Source organism: Linepithema humile, chromosome 8 (assembly GCF_040581485.1).
Source record: "Linepithema humile isolate Giens D197 chromosome 8, Lhum_UNIL_v1.0, whole genome shotgun sequence".
Taxonomy (NCBI): domain Eukaryota; kingdom Metazoa; phylum Arthropoda; class Insecta; order Hymenoptera; family Formicidae; genus Linepithema; species Linepithema humile.
Genome location: NC_090135.1, coordinates 11788115 through 11802913, shown reverse-complemented (window position 1 = coordinate 11802913; position 14799 = coordinate 11788115). Strand labels below are relative to the sequence as shown.

Below are 14799 nucleotides of genomic sequence, written 5' to 3'. Positions count from 1 at the left end.
TTTTAACATGTGTAAAAAAGTAACAAAAAAGTGAGTTTTTACAATTTTTTTATTATGCCACTATTAAGTCTACACTTGATTTGTTGAGCACATATAACTGATAATTATAAATATTAAGATTATGCAAACTAATTTTATATTCCTGCTCATAAAAAAAGATTAAGTGAAATATCGCGTTATCGTGTGATATAAATGATTTAATCTATAATGGATATTCTGTTCTAAATAAGCATTTACTTATTATTCAGAAATATTGTAAAATCTAACAATAAGTGATATGTAGCAAACACAAAATGCAAGTTTTGCTATATATTCTTTTCAGATTCGATTAAAATCCCTTTTATCATCTCGATTTTTCCTTAACAAATTAATGTTTAATCAATTTTTATGAAATAATCAGATAAATGTGTCTGTTTATTTTTTTTCTATATTTTATATATATATATATATATAAATAAAATATAGAAAAAAAAATATATATATATATATATTATATATATATATAATATAGAATATATATATAATATAGAATATATATATATATAAATAATTCTATATTCCATATAGTTAATAATTAAGATATTCCCATCATTTCGTAGATAATTTCTTTTAGAAAATATTTGCTATTCACATGATCAATCTGCGTTTTAATAAGACAAATCTTGAAATTTGGAAATATAAAGATTCAGCTGATCAAACAATCAAATTAGATCAAATAATCAATTAGATACAATAAGGAGCGTAAAGACAATCTTATTTTACTCAAAATTATTGAGTATTGTAATATATGCATGTAATATAATTGTAAATAATGTGATTTACAGAGGAAATGTTGAAGTTCCAAGTGGTTGTAAACGGTGCCCATGTATCTTCGTATTGATTAATACTTCTTTCAACATGATCATCTTATAGGAATTCGTCTGGTTCTCGCGGTGCATCAAGATCTCGATAATGTATGACTGGTCGGAAATCACTACTACCGCCACTGCAATATCAAATATTTATTAGAACATTAAAAGAACATTCAAATATATTTTAGAAACACAAATATTAATATTAATATTTTTACACAATTTGCTGGTTGAACTAATGCAATGCAATAATATTTAATATAATGCTATGACATACGACCAACCGGACATACGATTTAAACGGAAATGGGATAAAATAAAATAACAAATTGTTAGAGTAACAGACAAATGGATTTATTTGTTATTCATGTCATAAATTTACAGCATCAGCGAATTCTCAACTTTCAGGTAAGCATCTTATAAAAAATGATCTATCTGTTAAAGAATATATATATATATATATATATATATATATATATATTTGAGTAATTTATCTTTTTTTCTTTGTTTCTCTGTATGTAATATCGAATCTCAATGCCTACTAAATGAATTTGAATCGTATATTTGTACATGATGTAAGTAAAAGAGATCATACTGATTTTGTAACCAAATTTATCGATTAAGATAAGGTTTTTAATTTGCACCATTATTTATTTTAAATAATGTAATTTTATTCATAATGATTTCAATTCTAAATTGTTATATTTATTTCTTATCATGTATTTAGTTTTCATGTATTTCAATTTATTTAAGTTTTATATAAGTTTATATAAACCTGTGTATACAACCTGTGTACAATACAATTTAAAACTTTGATGCAAAATGTTTCAGTTTTGTACTACTTTGTACCAAACTCTTACGTTCCAAATACTAACGTTCAATATGTATTTTTCGTTGTTGCAAGAAAATTTATAATGTTTTTGTGGATCATATATGTGATGGTATAAATTATAATTATTGCAAAATATACGTAAATAAATTACCTATTTTGCATCAAAAGCAAAGTTTCATTAAAACAAGAAGGAAAACATTTTGTCGCAGTTGCAAATTAATAATTTTTTTACATTAAAGTTTAAATTTCTAACTTTAATTTGACATGTTTCAAATTAAAAATTTAGTGATAATTAGTAAATTATAGGAAATATTGTAAAATCTAGTGCAAAATAAGAACTTTATCCTAATATGCTAGACAATATGCTAGAACATGCTCTGGACATAAATCTGATAGAATCTGGAATAGCAGTGTTTTTATTGTGTGCTTATTAGACCCGCGGGAATTCGCATAGATTTAGTCAAAACTTAGAACATGTCCATGTCTGGCTGGTCCAAGTCATTATAACTAATAATAGCTCTTGCCATAGTATCCGGAGCGGCCCTGTAAAACATTGTATCACCACGTTCAGTCTGTTATTTCGAATGGGCCAAGAATGTACTTGTGGTAGGAATGCATCTTACACGCCTCGTCTTGATTTCAATACGATTTAACAAACGTGCGAAAACAAATTTTTTATTACTAATTCTATACATTAGGACTTAAAAAGAGGATTGTCTTACCGTCCTCGATTAAAACCGCCACGATTGGAACGCGGTCCACTAAATCCACCACCAAATCCGCCGCCGTAGCCAGAACCACCGTAACCACCTCTATTACCACCGTATCCACCGCCGTAACTTCCGAATCTGGAAATGCACAGATATCAGTACTGAGTACTTTAACGACATGCCTCTGACGTGATTTTTCATCAAATTTACGAAATGCATTAATTCATTATACAATTATGATATTTGTGATTACAGGTTTATAAAAAATTTTTAACTTGTTACAAGTTTTCTACTTACGAGCTGCAACCATATGGAGCAAAGTTCTCGCGTGGCCCGTCTCTCAATGGAGCCTTGTTACCAGGATGTTCGGGAAGCTGAGGCCTTTTCGGGTCTTTCAAATAATTGTTGAAATACTCAGCTTCCGCTTTCACTTCAGCAACCTTTTCGGAATGCTTGTTGAAAATATGCTTCCGGATAAAATCTGGTCCTTTGAACTTCTTCCCGCTGAGAGGGCACAGCCACTTGTCCTTTGACAATTCTTGGGTGTTGGCTTGAACGAATTTTTCAACCTCACTGTTTGTTGTATAATAGGAAAATATTGCTGGTGATCAATTTCGTGATTGATATATTTGCCGCGTATCTTGCTACAAATTGTCTACTTGTTACCACTTTTAGCTTCACTTACATATTACACACAACTGTAAAATATATGCAAAAAAAGGATACGCTTCGGCATTCTTTGCGCCTAGCTTATCGAACTCTTCGGTAGACAGAGTGGCGATCGGTTGTAAGAAAGCAACCATCTTGTTCTCGAAATTACGACAGTATTCTGATAATTCACCGCTGGAAATTTTGGCGGTAGGCGGTGATCCCCTCACATGCATTATTCCACATCTATTTGGCATTTCGTCCTCGTTCGGATACTCGCAATGATTGTAGTAATCCACGGAATGAACAACACGTAAGTACATTACTAGTCTGTCTAATACCTACGGGAACAAACATGCGACAACGTCATTTATCGAAAAATTTATCAAATTTATTAAGCTATAGTCTCAATCGATTTGGCAGCTTGTTTGACATTTACCTTGATTAGAATTGGATCTCTTTCGATTGAGCTGTCTCCGTCGCCGCTCAACTGACCTTCCTCTTGATCACCTGACATACCTAGCAATTCTTCCTCTTCGGCCGAAGCTTCTTCTATCAGGTAATCAGTTATATTCTTCAATACTGGATTTTTTGATGACAATCCAAAAGCCTGGAATGTCGAGTTTTAGACTAAATCTGCGTTTAGACTTACTTTCATTAAAATACAATACGCGAATTTCACTTACCGCTTGCTCAACTTCGTCGTTACTTTGAACAGTCTTGTTTTCTTTGTTTTCTTCCTGCTTCAATGCACTGTCACTCTTCTTCTCTTCCTTCCATAATCCTACTCTATTATCCAAATTGTGGACAATTTTGGCACTGAGTTTAATATCATGCCTGACAATTTGTTTGTGAGATGTTAAACCATTCACCGACCGAATACGTCGTGATAGATCTCTGTTTACTATTGCACCAAGCTCACAATCACGTAACTGTACAGGGATTAAAGAGTATTTATTTTAGGGATTTGTCACTTTATAATTAAAAATAAAAGCAAACTTTTAGTGCAAAAGTAAACTTACTCGGATGTTATTCAAACTCCAGCAAATTTCTTTAATATTCACTTGTCTTTCAAACGAAACCCAACCGCGACGGAACCATCGTCTCTCTGGTTGCGGATCTGCTATAGCTACGCGTAAGAATCCTGGGAATCGCTTGCACATCTATCCAATAAATACAATTGTTAATGTTGTAATGTTGTGTGAATACTTGTAGGAACATTGTTAAAAGTGAAGAAAAATGTAGATTGTTCGACACAAGCATTGAAAATTTTTATTTCTTTAGTAAATTAATAAATAATATTGCAACTAACCGCTTCCACCTCCGCTTTAGTGATAGTCGGCGCCAAATTGCGAAGGAAGATGCTGCTCGTTTTGTGCAGAGCTCTGGGTTCCTTTTCTTTATCTTCACTAGCCAAATCGATCACCGCTTCTGGTTCGATCGTGGATTTCTTATTATTTGTAGTTTCCGCTTCAGTTTTACTTTCTTGATTTTCTTCTTTAGCCTCTCCTTCGTCGACTTGTTCATTGTTGGCCTCCACTTTCTCATTAGCAGCTGATGATAATTGTCATTCAAAATACAAAGTAAAATAAAATGCAAATGTAATGTGAAGCAAATTCGAGATTGTTGTACTCACAAGTCTCTACTTCCGGTTTATTGCTGTCACTACCGGAAGAACTGCTGCTGCTGCTGCTACTGCTGCTGCTGCTGTTGCTGTTAGTACGTTTACGTTTCCTTGATTTGTCTGCTGCAATAATGTAGATTGTGAGGTACGCAAACGGAAAAATCTTCGCAAATGCGAAATGTTTAAATATACATACGTGACTTGTCTTCATTAGCAGTTTCTTCTGTGTCTTTACATTCGTCGCTTTCTTTCGTTTTGTCCGAATCAGATACTGCATTTCCATCTTTTTCTGCGCTTTTCACTTCTGCATCAGCATTCTGATCATTTTTCGAACCTTTCTCTTCACGCTGTGAATTGTCCATCTTGTTTTCGTCACTTGAATCAAGTAGACAAAAACATAATGAGCACAATAATAAGCTAAAATTGATGTCGTGTTTTTCATGTCATATATGCATCTAACACTATACCTGCTTTCAGGTTTCTTTTCCATACAAGATTTAGTCTTGTTATCTTCTTTCTCCTTTGAGATATCTTTTGTTATAAACAGCTTAGGTGGCTTAACATTCAAAATTTGCAAATCTTCTTCCGTTCCTCCTTCCAATTTGATAACCACTGCATCTAAAAGACGTAACAAGATATCTGCTTGATCGGCATCAACGGACACTTTGTCTATTTCTCCCGTTTCGAGCAAGTCCAGAAAAACTTGTACGCGTTTCTGAAAGAAAAGTGATTTCTCTCTGTCAGTCAAACAAGTAATAAAATTACGACTGTAGATACTGTATTATACATTGTAGCATTGCGTTTACTTACCTTAAGTGCCGATACTTGCTCGTCTTTTCTCTTTATTGATTCCTCAGGATGATATTTTATTTTGAACCTGGCGATCAATAGAAAAAGAGCAATAAATAAATGCTTATAAAATAATCCGCGTAATATTATACAGGTCTGGAATAGAATCGCACGTACGTATAATTCATTGGAGCAGCTAGTTCTGTAATTTAAAGAAGGCAACGCGAAAGCGTAGATAAATACAGCGCCCTTTCACGGCATACGTGACACATACGCATATGAAGATATGAGTTATATAAAAGATTTTTTTTCCAAGACAGTTTTTAAATGCACTACAAAGTAAAAAAAAAGGTCACCTAATGTTTCGTCTCATATTGCGCATGCATATGTGCATATATCCATAAAGTAAAATTTTTTTATATATTTTACATGAATCATAACTCTCCTGAGTTCTACCTATATAGTGTAACTTTTGCACAATGCCAGGAGGATGATTTCGGGAGAAACGCGTAGAAAAAAGTAGCCAAGTAAAAAAGTAAAATATTAGTACAAAGTTTTAATTTGCGATAGTTCCCTTTATCAATTATAAATTACGACAAATGCCAAATATAAAGACATGAGTTTTAATTAGCCACGAGTCGTTATTCACAATTTAAAGTTCGATCGGTACTATCAACATTGTCTGTTACAGAATGAAACCTCACCTGCAGTCATATTTTTACCCGCATTCGGTTTTCTCGTCGACTCAGAGTCTTTGTCTTATTGACAAAGACAATATAGTACTCAAATGTAAAAATAAATAACGGGTTTAGAACGCGACCTACACGAGCATATTTGGGCTTTGCGCGCCCAGCTCGCAATTTATTTAGCTACCTAATAGGCACCTCGTGTCTTCAGCGATGCGCGAAACGCGAAATTCATAAAATATCGTACGAGAAAATAAACGAGCGAGATGACCCAAGGTATAAGGCGATGGCGGCGATATGCTGTAGGGATAGACAGAGATGGTCATATTGTTTTAAATTAGCTACAATATTGTATCTGCAATTTATCAAATTATACATCAGTCTCCGTTTCCTCCAGGTATGTAATCTATATACATACATGCCTGGACAGAGTTTTGTGTGATTAATGATGATTTTACATAGTAACCGTGTTATTTCAAAACGTTCATTCTTTATACAATTATGAGCTTAATGACATTGTTCATTAATTTAAGAAGCAAAATATTTTAATTCCAATAGAAATCAAAGAAATTTATTTTATTATTCATTAAAAGTATCACGATAAAATTGTTCATTCCCGTATAGATACAACCCCGGATATACGTAAAAAAGAAAAATATCAAAATAAATATATACCATTCTTCATCCTTATGGGCGACAAAAAACTCATTGAGCTGCTGTCTCTTGAATTCCAATTTGTACTCATTGTAGCGTTTAATAGCTTCCTCATCAGTAATGGTGTCTTCTTGAGTGCCAAGAAATGCTTTGAATGACATCATAGGTGGCTGGGTTTCAACATTTGAATTACTGAAATTTCCAGCTACCTCCCGACTGAAAATAATATAATGTAGGCATATCATTTGTGCTTGGAAAATAATCTCAGTAGTACTAAAAAGTAATCTAATATATGTAATACACCATAAACTCATCATTGTAGCCAATGAATTTTTACAAAGTATTTTATACATATATTTTACTAAATTACAGTATATTTCATTTATAAATGTTTTAAACAAAGGGACAGATTTTCAAAAATAAACAACAACTTTTCTGTTTCATTAAGTTCTTGTTTCTGATTAATAGGAATACTACCTTAATTTAGCTAATAATCTTGGAGTCAAGCGACTCCGTTTTGGCGGAATCTTCATAAACCCTGCTCTCTTCATTATTTATTATTTATATCATCCAGTCATAATCTAGTAATACTTTAAAAGAGAAGGAAGATTTAGACATAACAAAACAAACCTGCTGCTATTACTATGGTTGCCATAGTGATGGTTGCTATGGTGAGGAGGCGGATAGTGATCCGGACTCCAAGAACTTCCACCGCCACCGCCGCCGCCACCGCCGCCGCCACCGCCACCAGCACCACCGCCGCCACCACCACCACCACCACTACCACTTCCACCATAATAATCATGTCCACCATATCTCGGTCTATCATCCCAGTCAAATCGCATTCTCTTCATAGGAGGTGCCATATCTTGGGATCTTGGAGGACTGTAACGATCACGTCCTCCACTTCCTCCACCTCGATATTCCCGATAATCAGGCCGCTGCCTAGGACGACTGGACCACTCTCTATAAAAATTACTATCAGTATAGCCAGAATAGCTACACATTAAGAAAACAGGCAATAAACTAAAATTTTGTCATAGAGATATGCAAAATGTTTTGTAACACATGGGAAAATGCTACAAGAATGAGTTAAAAACACAAAAATTATAAAATTGATATAATCATATATTTTAAAAAATCTTGTTTCCAATTTGCAGTCTATTTTGCATTTCGGCAAGTATTTGTCTAGTATTTGTAAGAATTGTTGAAACATAAAATAATCTATAACTCTGAAACAAATTCATATCAAACATATGTTTATATAGGCATATTTTTCTTATTTTTGTAAAACAAAATTTATATTTTCCTAAATTTAAGGCTAGAAATTTATATACATATCTACATATATACCTATCAACCCAATCATCTCGTCTACGATCTTCTCTTCGTTCCCGTGAATATGATTCTGTCCTCTCACCTCTGAATTTATCTCGCCTCTTTCTATCATATTCATCATCTGAGTCTGCCATTTTTGCAAAGTGTTAAACACTTATGCCTAAGAAAAATATAAAAAAATAGAATTTGATTATAATATATAACACCTCGATACTAAGGTTATGTGTGAAATTGTAAGCTAGTCTGTCCGAATATACGGACGGTTGATAATTTTTATGAAATTTTACATTGTAAAAAGAAAAATACTAATGATTGAAATCTTTTTTTATGCAACCAAGTATCGTATAAAGTTATTATTCTTTAAAACATCAATAAAAGGAACATCTCTAAATCGAAACAGACACGATACAATTGCCGCAAATTTCACGTATTCAGTAATACTTAGCATTTTATGCTTTGTTTGAGAAAATAATAGTATATAAAAGTGTAGAGTATTTAAGAATAATTTGACAAATATGCTTACTGTAAATAATTCGCAGCACAAATAACTGAGAGAAAATTTACACGAAATTGTATAAAATGTACTATCCACAAAGCACCAACCTCTACGTCAGCCGACCTCTTATGTACTCGAAAGGTGCCTTTTCACGCTGACGCTCCACGTTTAATTTCAGCCTTAGGGTGTATCCAGACAAAATTGCATAGCACATAAGCATAAGAATAAGGAATGGGATTGGTCCATTTCCTTATGCATCTTTTCATGAACCAATCCATTCTTTACGCATATGCATATGCACCTATGCAGATTTGTCTGAATATACCTTTAAGCGTGCATCAGACTATGCAACTTGTTTTATGCAATTCGCTAGCAAACTAGTAAATTATTAAAAATCAACCATACAAAACACAGCATTTTTAGTAATTTATTTTTATACGTATGCATCCAGCTTGCCGATAGTGCGTGTAGATGGCATGAGCGCACGCTTAAAGACCCTAGAATTATGAAATTAGAGGACGCAATCAGGTGTTCTCTGGCCGTAGAAAAAAATTCAAGGGCGCCATTAGGCATTTTTTGTCTGTTGAAAAAAATTGAAGAATCTCTTGATTAATTAAAATTAATTATAGTTGAAAAAAATGAACAAAACAGTCTTGTACATACTTGATCTTATATAAGGAGCAAACGTTATATTGTACCGTGCGGAAAAGAAATTTCGCGCCGGAATGAATGCGCATGCGCACATTAATGAGCAAAAAGATATTTAGCGCCACAACGGCGAATCCACAAAACCGAAGAGACAGCGAAAGCGAGCAGAAATCGCCGCGACACGCTCAGGAACGGTTCCCTCGCTCGTACGGTCCTCGTGTCAGTATAGTGTCGATTCGCCGTGATTCGTCGCGAGTCACCGCGCGAGCATCCGGCCTGGTCCCGTCGACCACAGTCCGTCGTTAGTGAGATAAATAGGATGCGGTATCGCGCGAGGTTCCGGTGCTGCATCCCGTGTCCGCGGCTTCGCGGGGACGTTGTCGTGGCCGCGGCCGCCGCCGCCACCACCGCCACCGCTGCCACCGTCGTCGTCGTCGCGTCCCGCTGAGATATGCGCGGTGTGCCGATCTATCGTTCTCAGTGTGTGTGCGGGTTAACCTTAAGTATTATAGCAAGAGAGTGCCGCGCGCGCGGCAGGTAGAAGGGTGTGAGGTGCGAATAAAAGGAAGAGAGAGAAGGAGAGAGAAAGAGAAAACGCGCGAGTGTGGCGAGTGTGTGTGGGCTCGCGGGGGGAGAAGTACAGGAACGAGGAAGAGAGATCCGGTGTATTACGCGCGTGTACGCACGAGCCACGGATACTACATCCGTCAAGATGTCGTCGTCCGGACATAGCAGTCGCACTCGCGCGGCCAACATCGGTTCGATCTTCCAGAAGCTGCACGGCCGTTTCGCCGACGCGATGACGCCGCCTAAGCTCTCTACCGACAAGCGCACGCTGGACAAGACCTGGAAGCTGATGGACAAGGTGGTGAAACTGTGCCAGCATCAGCGCATGAACCTGAAAAACTCGCCTCCGTTCATCCTCGATATTCTGCCGGACACGTATCAGCGGTTGCGGCTCATCTATAGCAAGTACGAGGACCGGATGCAAGTACTGCACAGCAACGAGCACTTTTGCGTCTTCATCAACAACCTGATACGTAAATGCAAGCAAGCGATCAAGCTGTTCAAGGAAGGCAAGGAGAAAATGTTTGACGAGACGTCGCACTACCGCCGGAATCTCACCAAGCTCAGCCTCGTGTTCAGTCACATGCTGTCCGAGTTGAAGGCGATATTCCCGAACGGGATGTTCGCCGGCGATCAGTTTCGCATCACCAAGGCCGACGCCGCCGAATTCTGGAAAGAACGCTTCGGGAACAGGTACGTCGTTCAATGTTTTTTCTTCCCTTGTTACTTGAGAGCGAAAGATCCGACCGTTGTTTGCTGTGACGTGACTTTCCTCGAATTTTACGAATGACTTTGTGACTTCGTCAAAATCGTGGAATCTAAGGATTTCGACATTTCATTCATTTGCCGAACTTTTAAATGAAACAACAACATGTAAATGTTTGTTGAAAAACATTAGTTACTATCATAAAATTAGGAATGTTTTTGTTTTTCGATTTCCAAGGTAGAAGAATTCAAGACTACTTGTAGTTTTCATAAAAGTTGAAAACGAATTTATTTCGTGGCATATTTTGGAGTATAATATTTTAAAATGTCAGGATTCTCGGAGGTTATTAATCTTTACAAGGCCACGAGATGTTGCGATGTATCGAAAGCAGTATCATTTTCAAGCAAGTTATGTACCTGTCGATTAATATATTGGATTGTTCGCAAAGTCTTTTAGTTTTTAATCTCATTGTTCTAGATAGAAGAAAAACTAGAAAACTTTCCAAACAATTCAGTGTACTGTTTTCTGAAGCGAAATCTTCATTAAAGAATTTTGGCGCCCTTCGCAAGTTTAATGTGAAAAATGTTACTTCTTTCTCAATATTTCACAAATTTCCATTTTCTACTCTTATCGCGTAATGTCCGATTTTTAAAATCCAGGTATCCGAAATCTTTAGTACTTTAGAGAATTTTTAGAAAACTGAAAATTTAGTTTCAAGAAAACCCATTTCGTTTCAGAGCATAGGATATAAGGAATCGGTTAAAAATTTGAAAAAAAATATTCAATTTAAGTAATAATACTCTTCTTGATATTTTATAGAATTGTCAATTTCTGCGTAATATTTCATTTTTGCCATCGAAAGATCTATGTTATTTTATACTTTTAGTCAAATTGGAAAAAAAGTTGATTTCGTGAAAATATTGCAGTGTATAAGGATCTCAGAATTTCAAAATCACTGATTTTGGAAAATGATATTTTTATCTTGATATTTCACAAGGCGTAAACTTTCGTATAACGTTTGGCTCTCGAGATCGACGGATCTGAAACTTTTACGTTATGCTCATTTATTTGAAACTGCAAAGAAAGTCTACGACTTTTGTACAAATTTCCAAGTTGCTAAAGCTAGGATCGTAATATTAAAATCTTGGCGGATAAAACTTTTGTTTCTTGTTTTAATATTTTACAAGAGAAAGTATAACCGATTTTTTCTCATATAAGTTTTGTCTTGTAAAATCGTTTTCGTGGAGAAACTCGCTATACTTTTCGTCAGAGTTTAAAAAAAAGGTTTATCGACGTTCAAAACTCTTGGAGAATTATCACAATGATAATGCTTGAGCGTTCACGTCTCTGTGTAAATTTCCTAAGCCTTATAGTATAGATATATAAGGATTTTTGTCTCAATATGTCGTATCGTTACGTTCTGCGATACACATCCTGCTACTTTTGCTGCATCGTGTTGTAGGAAATTTAACGTGACGATGGAACAATGACAAAGTTTTCACGACGGACCGATCAGACGACTGAAGGCAGCATTTCGCGCCAAGTAAACAAATCTTGCGATGAAATATTACATGGCTCGCTCGTTATGCGGTTCCTTTTTCTCTTCTTCTTCACCTCCTCACTTCTTCCTTGTTTTTTTTCCGCTTCCAACACGGTCTGCAAGACACCTGTGCTCCCACGTGTCTCCGAGTGCGTAAAGACAAATAATAAAGGCGCGCAAGCATAGCTCGCACGTGCGCACACCTAACCTGAAATCATTGGACAGGCGTTAGAGAGAAAGAGAGGGAATGGGTTAGCGAGGGGAGGGAGCGACGAATGAACGAGACGACACCGGACGTCTATCGTTGATATTGACATTATTATCGTGCACCGAAAAGCGGGACATGTCGGCTCGTGTGCAACCGTGTGGGCTCTATAGAGAATGCGTTTTATCGACCGGAAGTGTCGGGCGGCGCATTCGCCTGTACGTACGACGCGTAAGGTGATGGTGAGTCAAGAATTTTCACGCGCGCGCGCGCGCATCGAAAAAAGTGAATGAAATAGAAAATTTATTCTCGGATGTACTGAATCGATTCCTTTTATAACTGAGTTTAGATTAGTCTCCCTATGCTTAAAGTGAGACGCGTATATATATTTAAGATTTTTAGAGAAGAGAAAAAAGAAAAAAAATGGAGCAAGCAAAATCAATGGTCCATTTGTTGTCTAGATCATTACATAGCGTACAATTTTAATTAGATTTTGCAAGTGTTTCACTTGTACTGTAATGAAACCAGTTCATTTGACAAATTTGCAATCGAAAACAAACGATTATTTATTGCGCCTTTCTAATATTATCCATATTTGTAACAAACGTGGCCAGAATTAAAACACCATCCAAGTTGATTTGAAATTCAACGAAACTCAACGCTGTTTCACTTTCGTTGCTCGTGGCTCGAGAATTCGTCGTAATTTCGATATTTGCGTCAAGATAGAAATAGGAGACTTTGTAAAAACAGTAATACGTAAAGAGCTGTTTAAGTATCACGAGCGTCAGTGATACTTTCGAAAAGCCAAGGAGAAGCGTTGCCTCGCCGCGCACACTCTGACGTCAATCGCGTGTGCTTGACCCGCGACGTCGCGATTTAATGCATTCGGCGGTAATAAACGAAGAATGCTCTATCCGGTTGGACTCGCGTCGGCAGCGAATTGTCGTGCTTGTGACACACACACGCACACACACATGTACATACAAAAGTGCATGTGTCGTGTCACGCTGAAACGGTAAACGCACTCTCGAGCCGCGCGTGCATACGGGCGTGAGCCCGACAAATAGATACCGCTGCATTAGCATAAAACAACTTCCGGTGTAACGATTCCGTTCCCGCGTACGCTTCGAGAACCGACGACGATGACACATTCAGCCATATAAATCGTGTCCGGCTCCAACTGCTATCGCTTCAACTCCTAAACCATCGTCATCTTTCGACTTTTCATTTCTTATTGCACTATTTGTTCGCGGATATTCCAAGATAAATAAGAAAACGATCGTACGAATCGGTTTATCTTCATTGTAACCGAGAGTTAATATTTTATCGCTTTAGAATTGTTTAGTGTTAATATCGTGGAACATTTTATAAAATGACAATAAGGCAGAGAAGAAAAGGAAAGACAATAAAAAATAATAGAAAAATTGTAGATTAGTTGGACATAATTTTCTAAAATGCTTTCTAGCGATTAGATTACATTTATTTAATCGCTACATATATTAATCACTTGGTGTTTCCGTTTCTTAAATTTCATGATTTTGAAGAAAGTTTATCCTACAGGAAATGTGCGATTAGATTATTTCACAAAAGACGACCACTTATTTTTTTAGTTGTTTTAATTATTCGCTTACTAGTTATTGTTATTATTATTTCGACTATGAACAGATTTGTTAATTAATATCTTGATAATGTAAAGGAATGTCTTATTGCACTATTTGTCGCGGATATCCCAAAATAAGTAAGAAGACGATCGTGTGAATCGTCATTATCCTCATTGTAATCGAGAGTTAATTTTTTATCGCTTTAGATACAGAATAAGGGTAGTTTACCCTTGGGCGATTTGAAAAGTATTCAGTTGCTGCATTCCAGTTTCGTTCTCTCTTTTTCGAAACGATAGTTTTACACTTTCGCGGATCATTCAACAGATCAAGCTGACGTAGAGCCCATACCTTGCATACAGACTCCGCTTCCGGTATACATGCGCGCGCTACATCCGGCGACCTTGCAGCCACCCGCGCACGGACAGTCCCCGATACAGTATCGACCGTTATCGTCACACCGCGGACGCGCTCTTTCGGAATTAATGGGGAAAATATCGTGCAACGCGTAGTGCTCTGCCTCGCGTCTCATCTCGTCGCGTCGTGCTGCACCGTTGCAGTGGCCGCGTGGCGTGGCGGCGGCGGCGGCGGCGACTTGTGTGTGTTGGCTGGTATAAATAAACGGCGAGAGAGCGGGACGAGTCAATTCATGAATGACCGCTTCTTGCACGGCGCGGTGTGGCGCGGTGCGGCACGGCGCACGTCGCGTATTTCGTGCACGCGCTCGCGAAACGACGCGTCGGAACGTCGAACTTGGCAGACATGCGCGTTGATGCCAACAGGTCTTTATTTGTAAATCAATCTTATTTTGACGCCGTTTTTAAAGATAACATTCTGTCAACTCGTTGCAAGATTTAGTTTTCTCTTTCGCAGAGATGAACAAAATAAAAAAATTGCAGTACAAACG

At 36.8% G+C, this 14799-nt stretch overlaps 2 protein-coding genes across 11 annotated transcripts in view; one reads left to right on the top strand and one right to left on the bottom strand.

The window, feature by feature from the left end:
- Positions 1 to 31: 31 nt before the first annotated feature.
- Positions 32 to 8794, bottom strand: Ars2 (arsenic resistance protein 2). Of its 8 annotated transcripts, none has more exons than XR_010891656.1 (17): positions 8656 to 8794; positions 8148 to 8292; positions 7425 to 7793; positions 6816 to 7010; positions 5476 to 5542; positions 5133 to 5380; positions 4862 to 5040; positions 4678 to 4788; positions 4354 to 4595; positions 4064 to 4204; positions 3728 to 3973; positions 3481 to 3651; positions 3120 to 3382; positions 2691 to 2966; positions 2406 to 2531; positions 2208 to 2315; positions 32 to 985 (listed from the first exon to the last, which is right to left on the bottom strand). XR_010891656.1 is itself a non-coding variant. In XM_067360949.1 (17 exons), the coding sequence occupies exons 2-17, from the start codon at positions 8264 to 8266 to the stop codon at positions 977 to 979; spliced, it is 2781 nt and encodes a 926-aa protein (XP_067217050.1). In that variant the 5' UTR covers positions 8267 to 8292; positions 8656 to 8794; the 3' UTR covers positions 32 to 976. The 8 variants fall into 8 exon arrangements, 7 of the variants coding, with proteins under 7 accessions (XP_067217050.1, XP_067217047.1, XP_067217048.1 ...); XM_067360949.1 differs by having other exon boundaries at positions 2208 to 2226; XM_067360946.1 differs by lacking the exon at positions 2208 to 2315.
- Positions 8795 to 9423: 629 nt separating this feature from the next.
- Positions 9424 to 14799, top strand: part of Cbl (E3 ubiquitin-protein ligase CBL) — a 25107-nt gene continuing 19731 nt past the window's right edge. For all 3 annotated transcript variants that reach the window (XM_067360083.1, XM_067360082.1, XM_012369591.2), the window contains exon 1: positions 9424 to 10536. In XM_067360083.1, the coding sequence (XP_067216184.1) occupies positions 9989 to 10536 (548 nt within the window). In that variant the 5' untranslated portion in view covers positions 9424 to 9988. The remainder of the gene's footprint in view (positions 10537 to 14799) is intronic.

What these genes read in the sequence shown, in the direction of transcription:
- Ars2 (XM_067360946.1), bottom strand. Translation starts at nt 8,266, where the DNA reads ATGGCAGACTCAGATGATGAATATGATAGAAAGAGGCGAGATAAATTC. An exon ending in AACCATAGTAATAGCAGCAG is followed by an intron (nt 7,011 to 7,424) that starts GTTTGTTTTGTT and finishes TATTATTTTCAG; the next exon opens with TCGGGAGGTAGCTGGAAATT. An exon ending in CTAAAGCGGAGGTGGAAGCG is followed by an intron (nt 4,205 to 4,353) that starts GTTAGTTGCAAT and finishes TTTATTGGATAG; the next exon opens with ATGTGCAAGCGATTCCCAGG.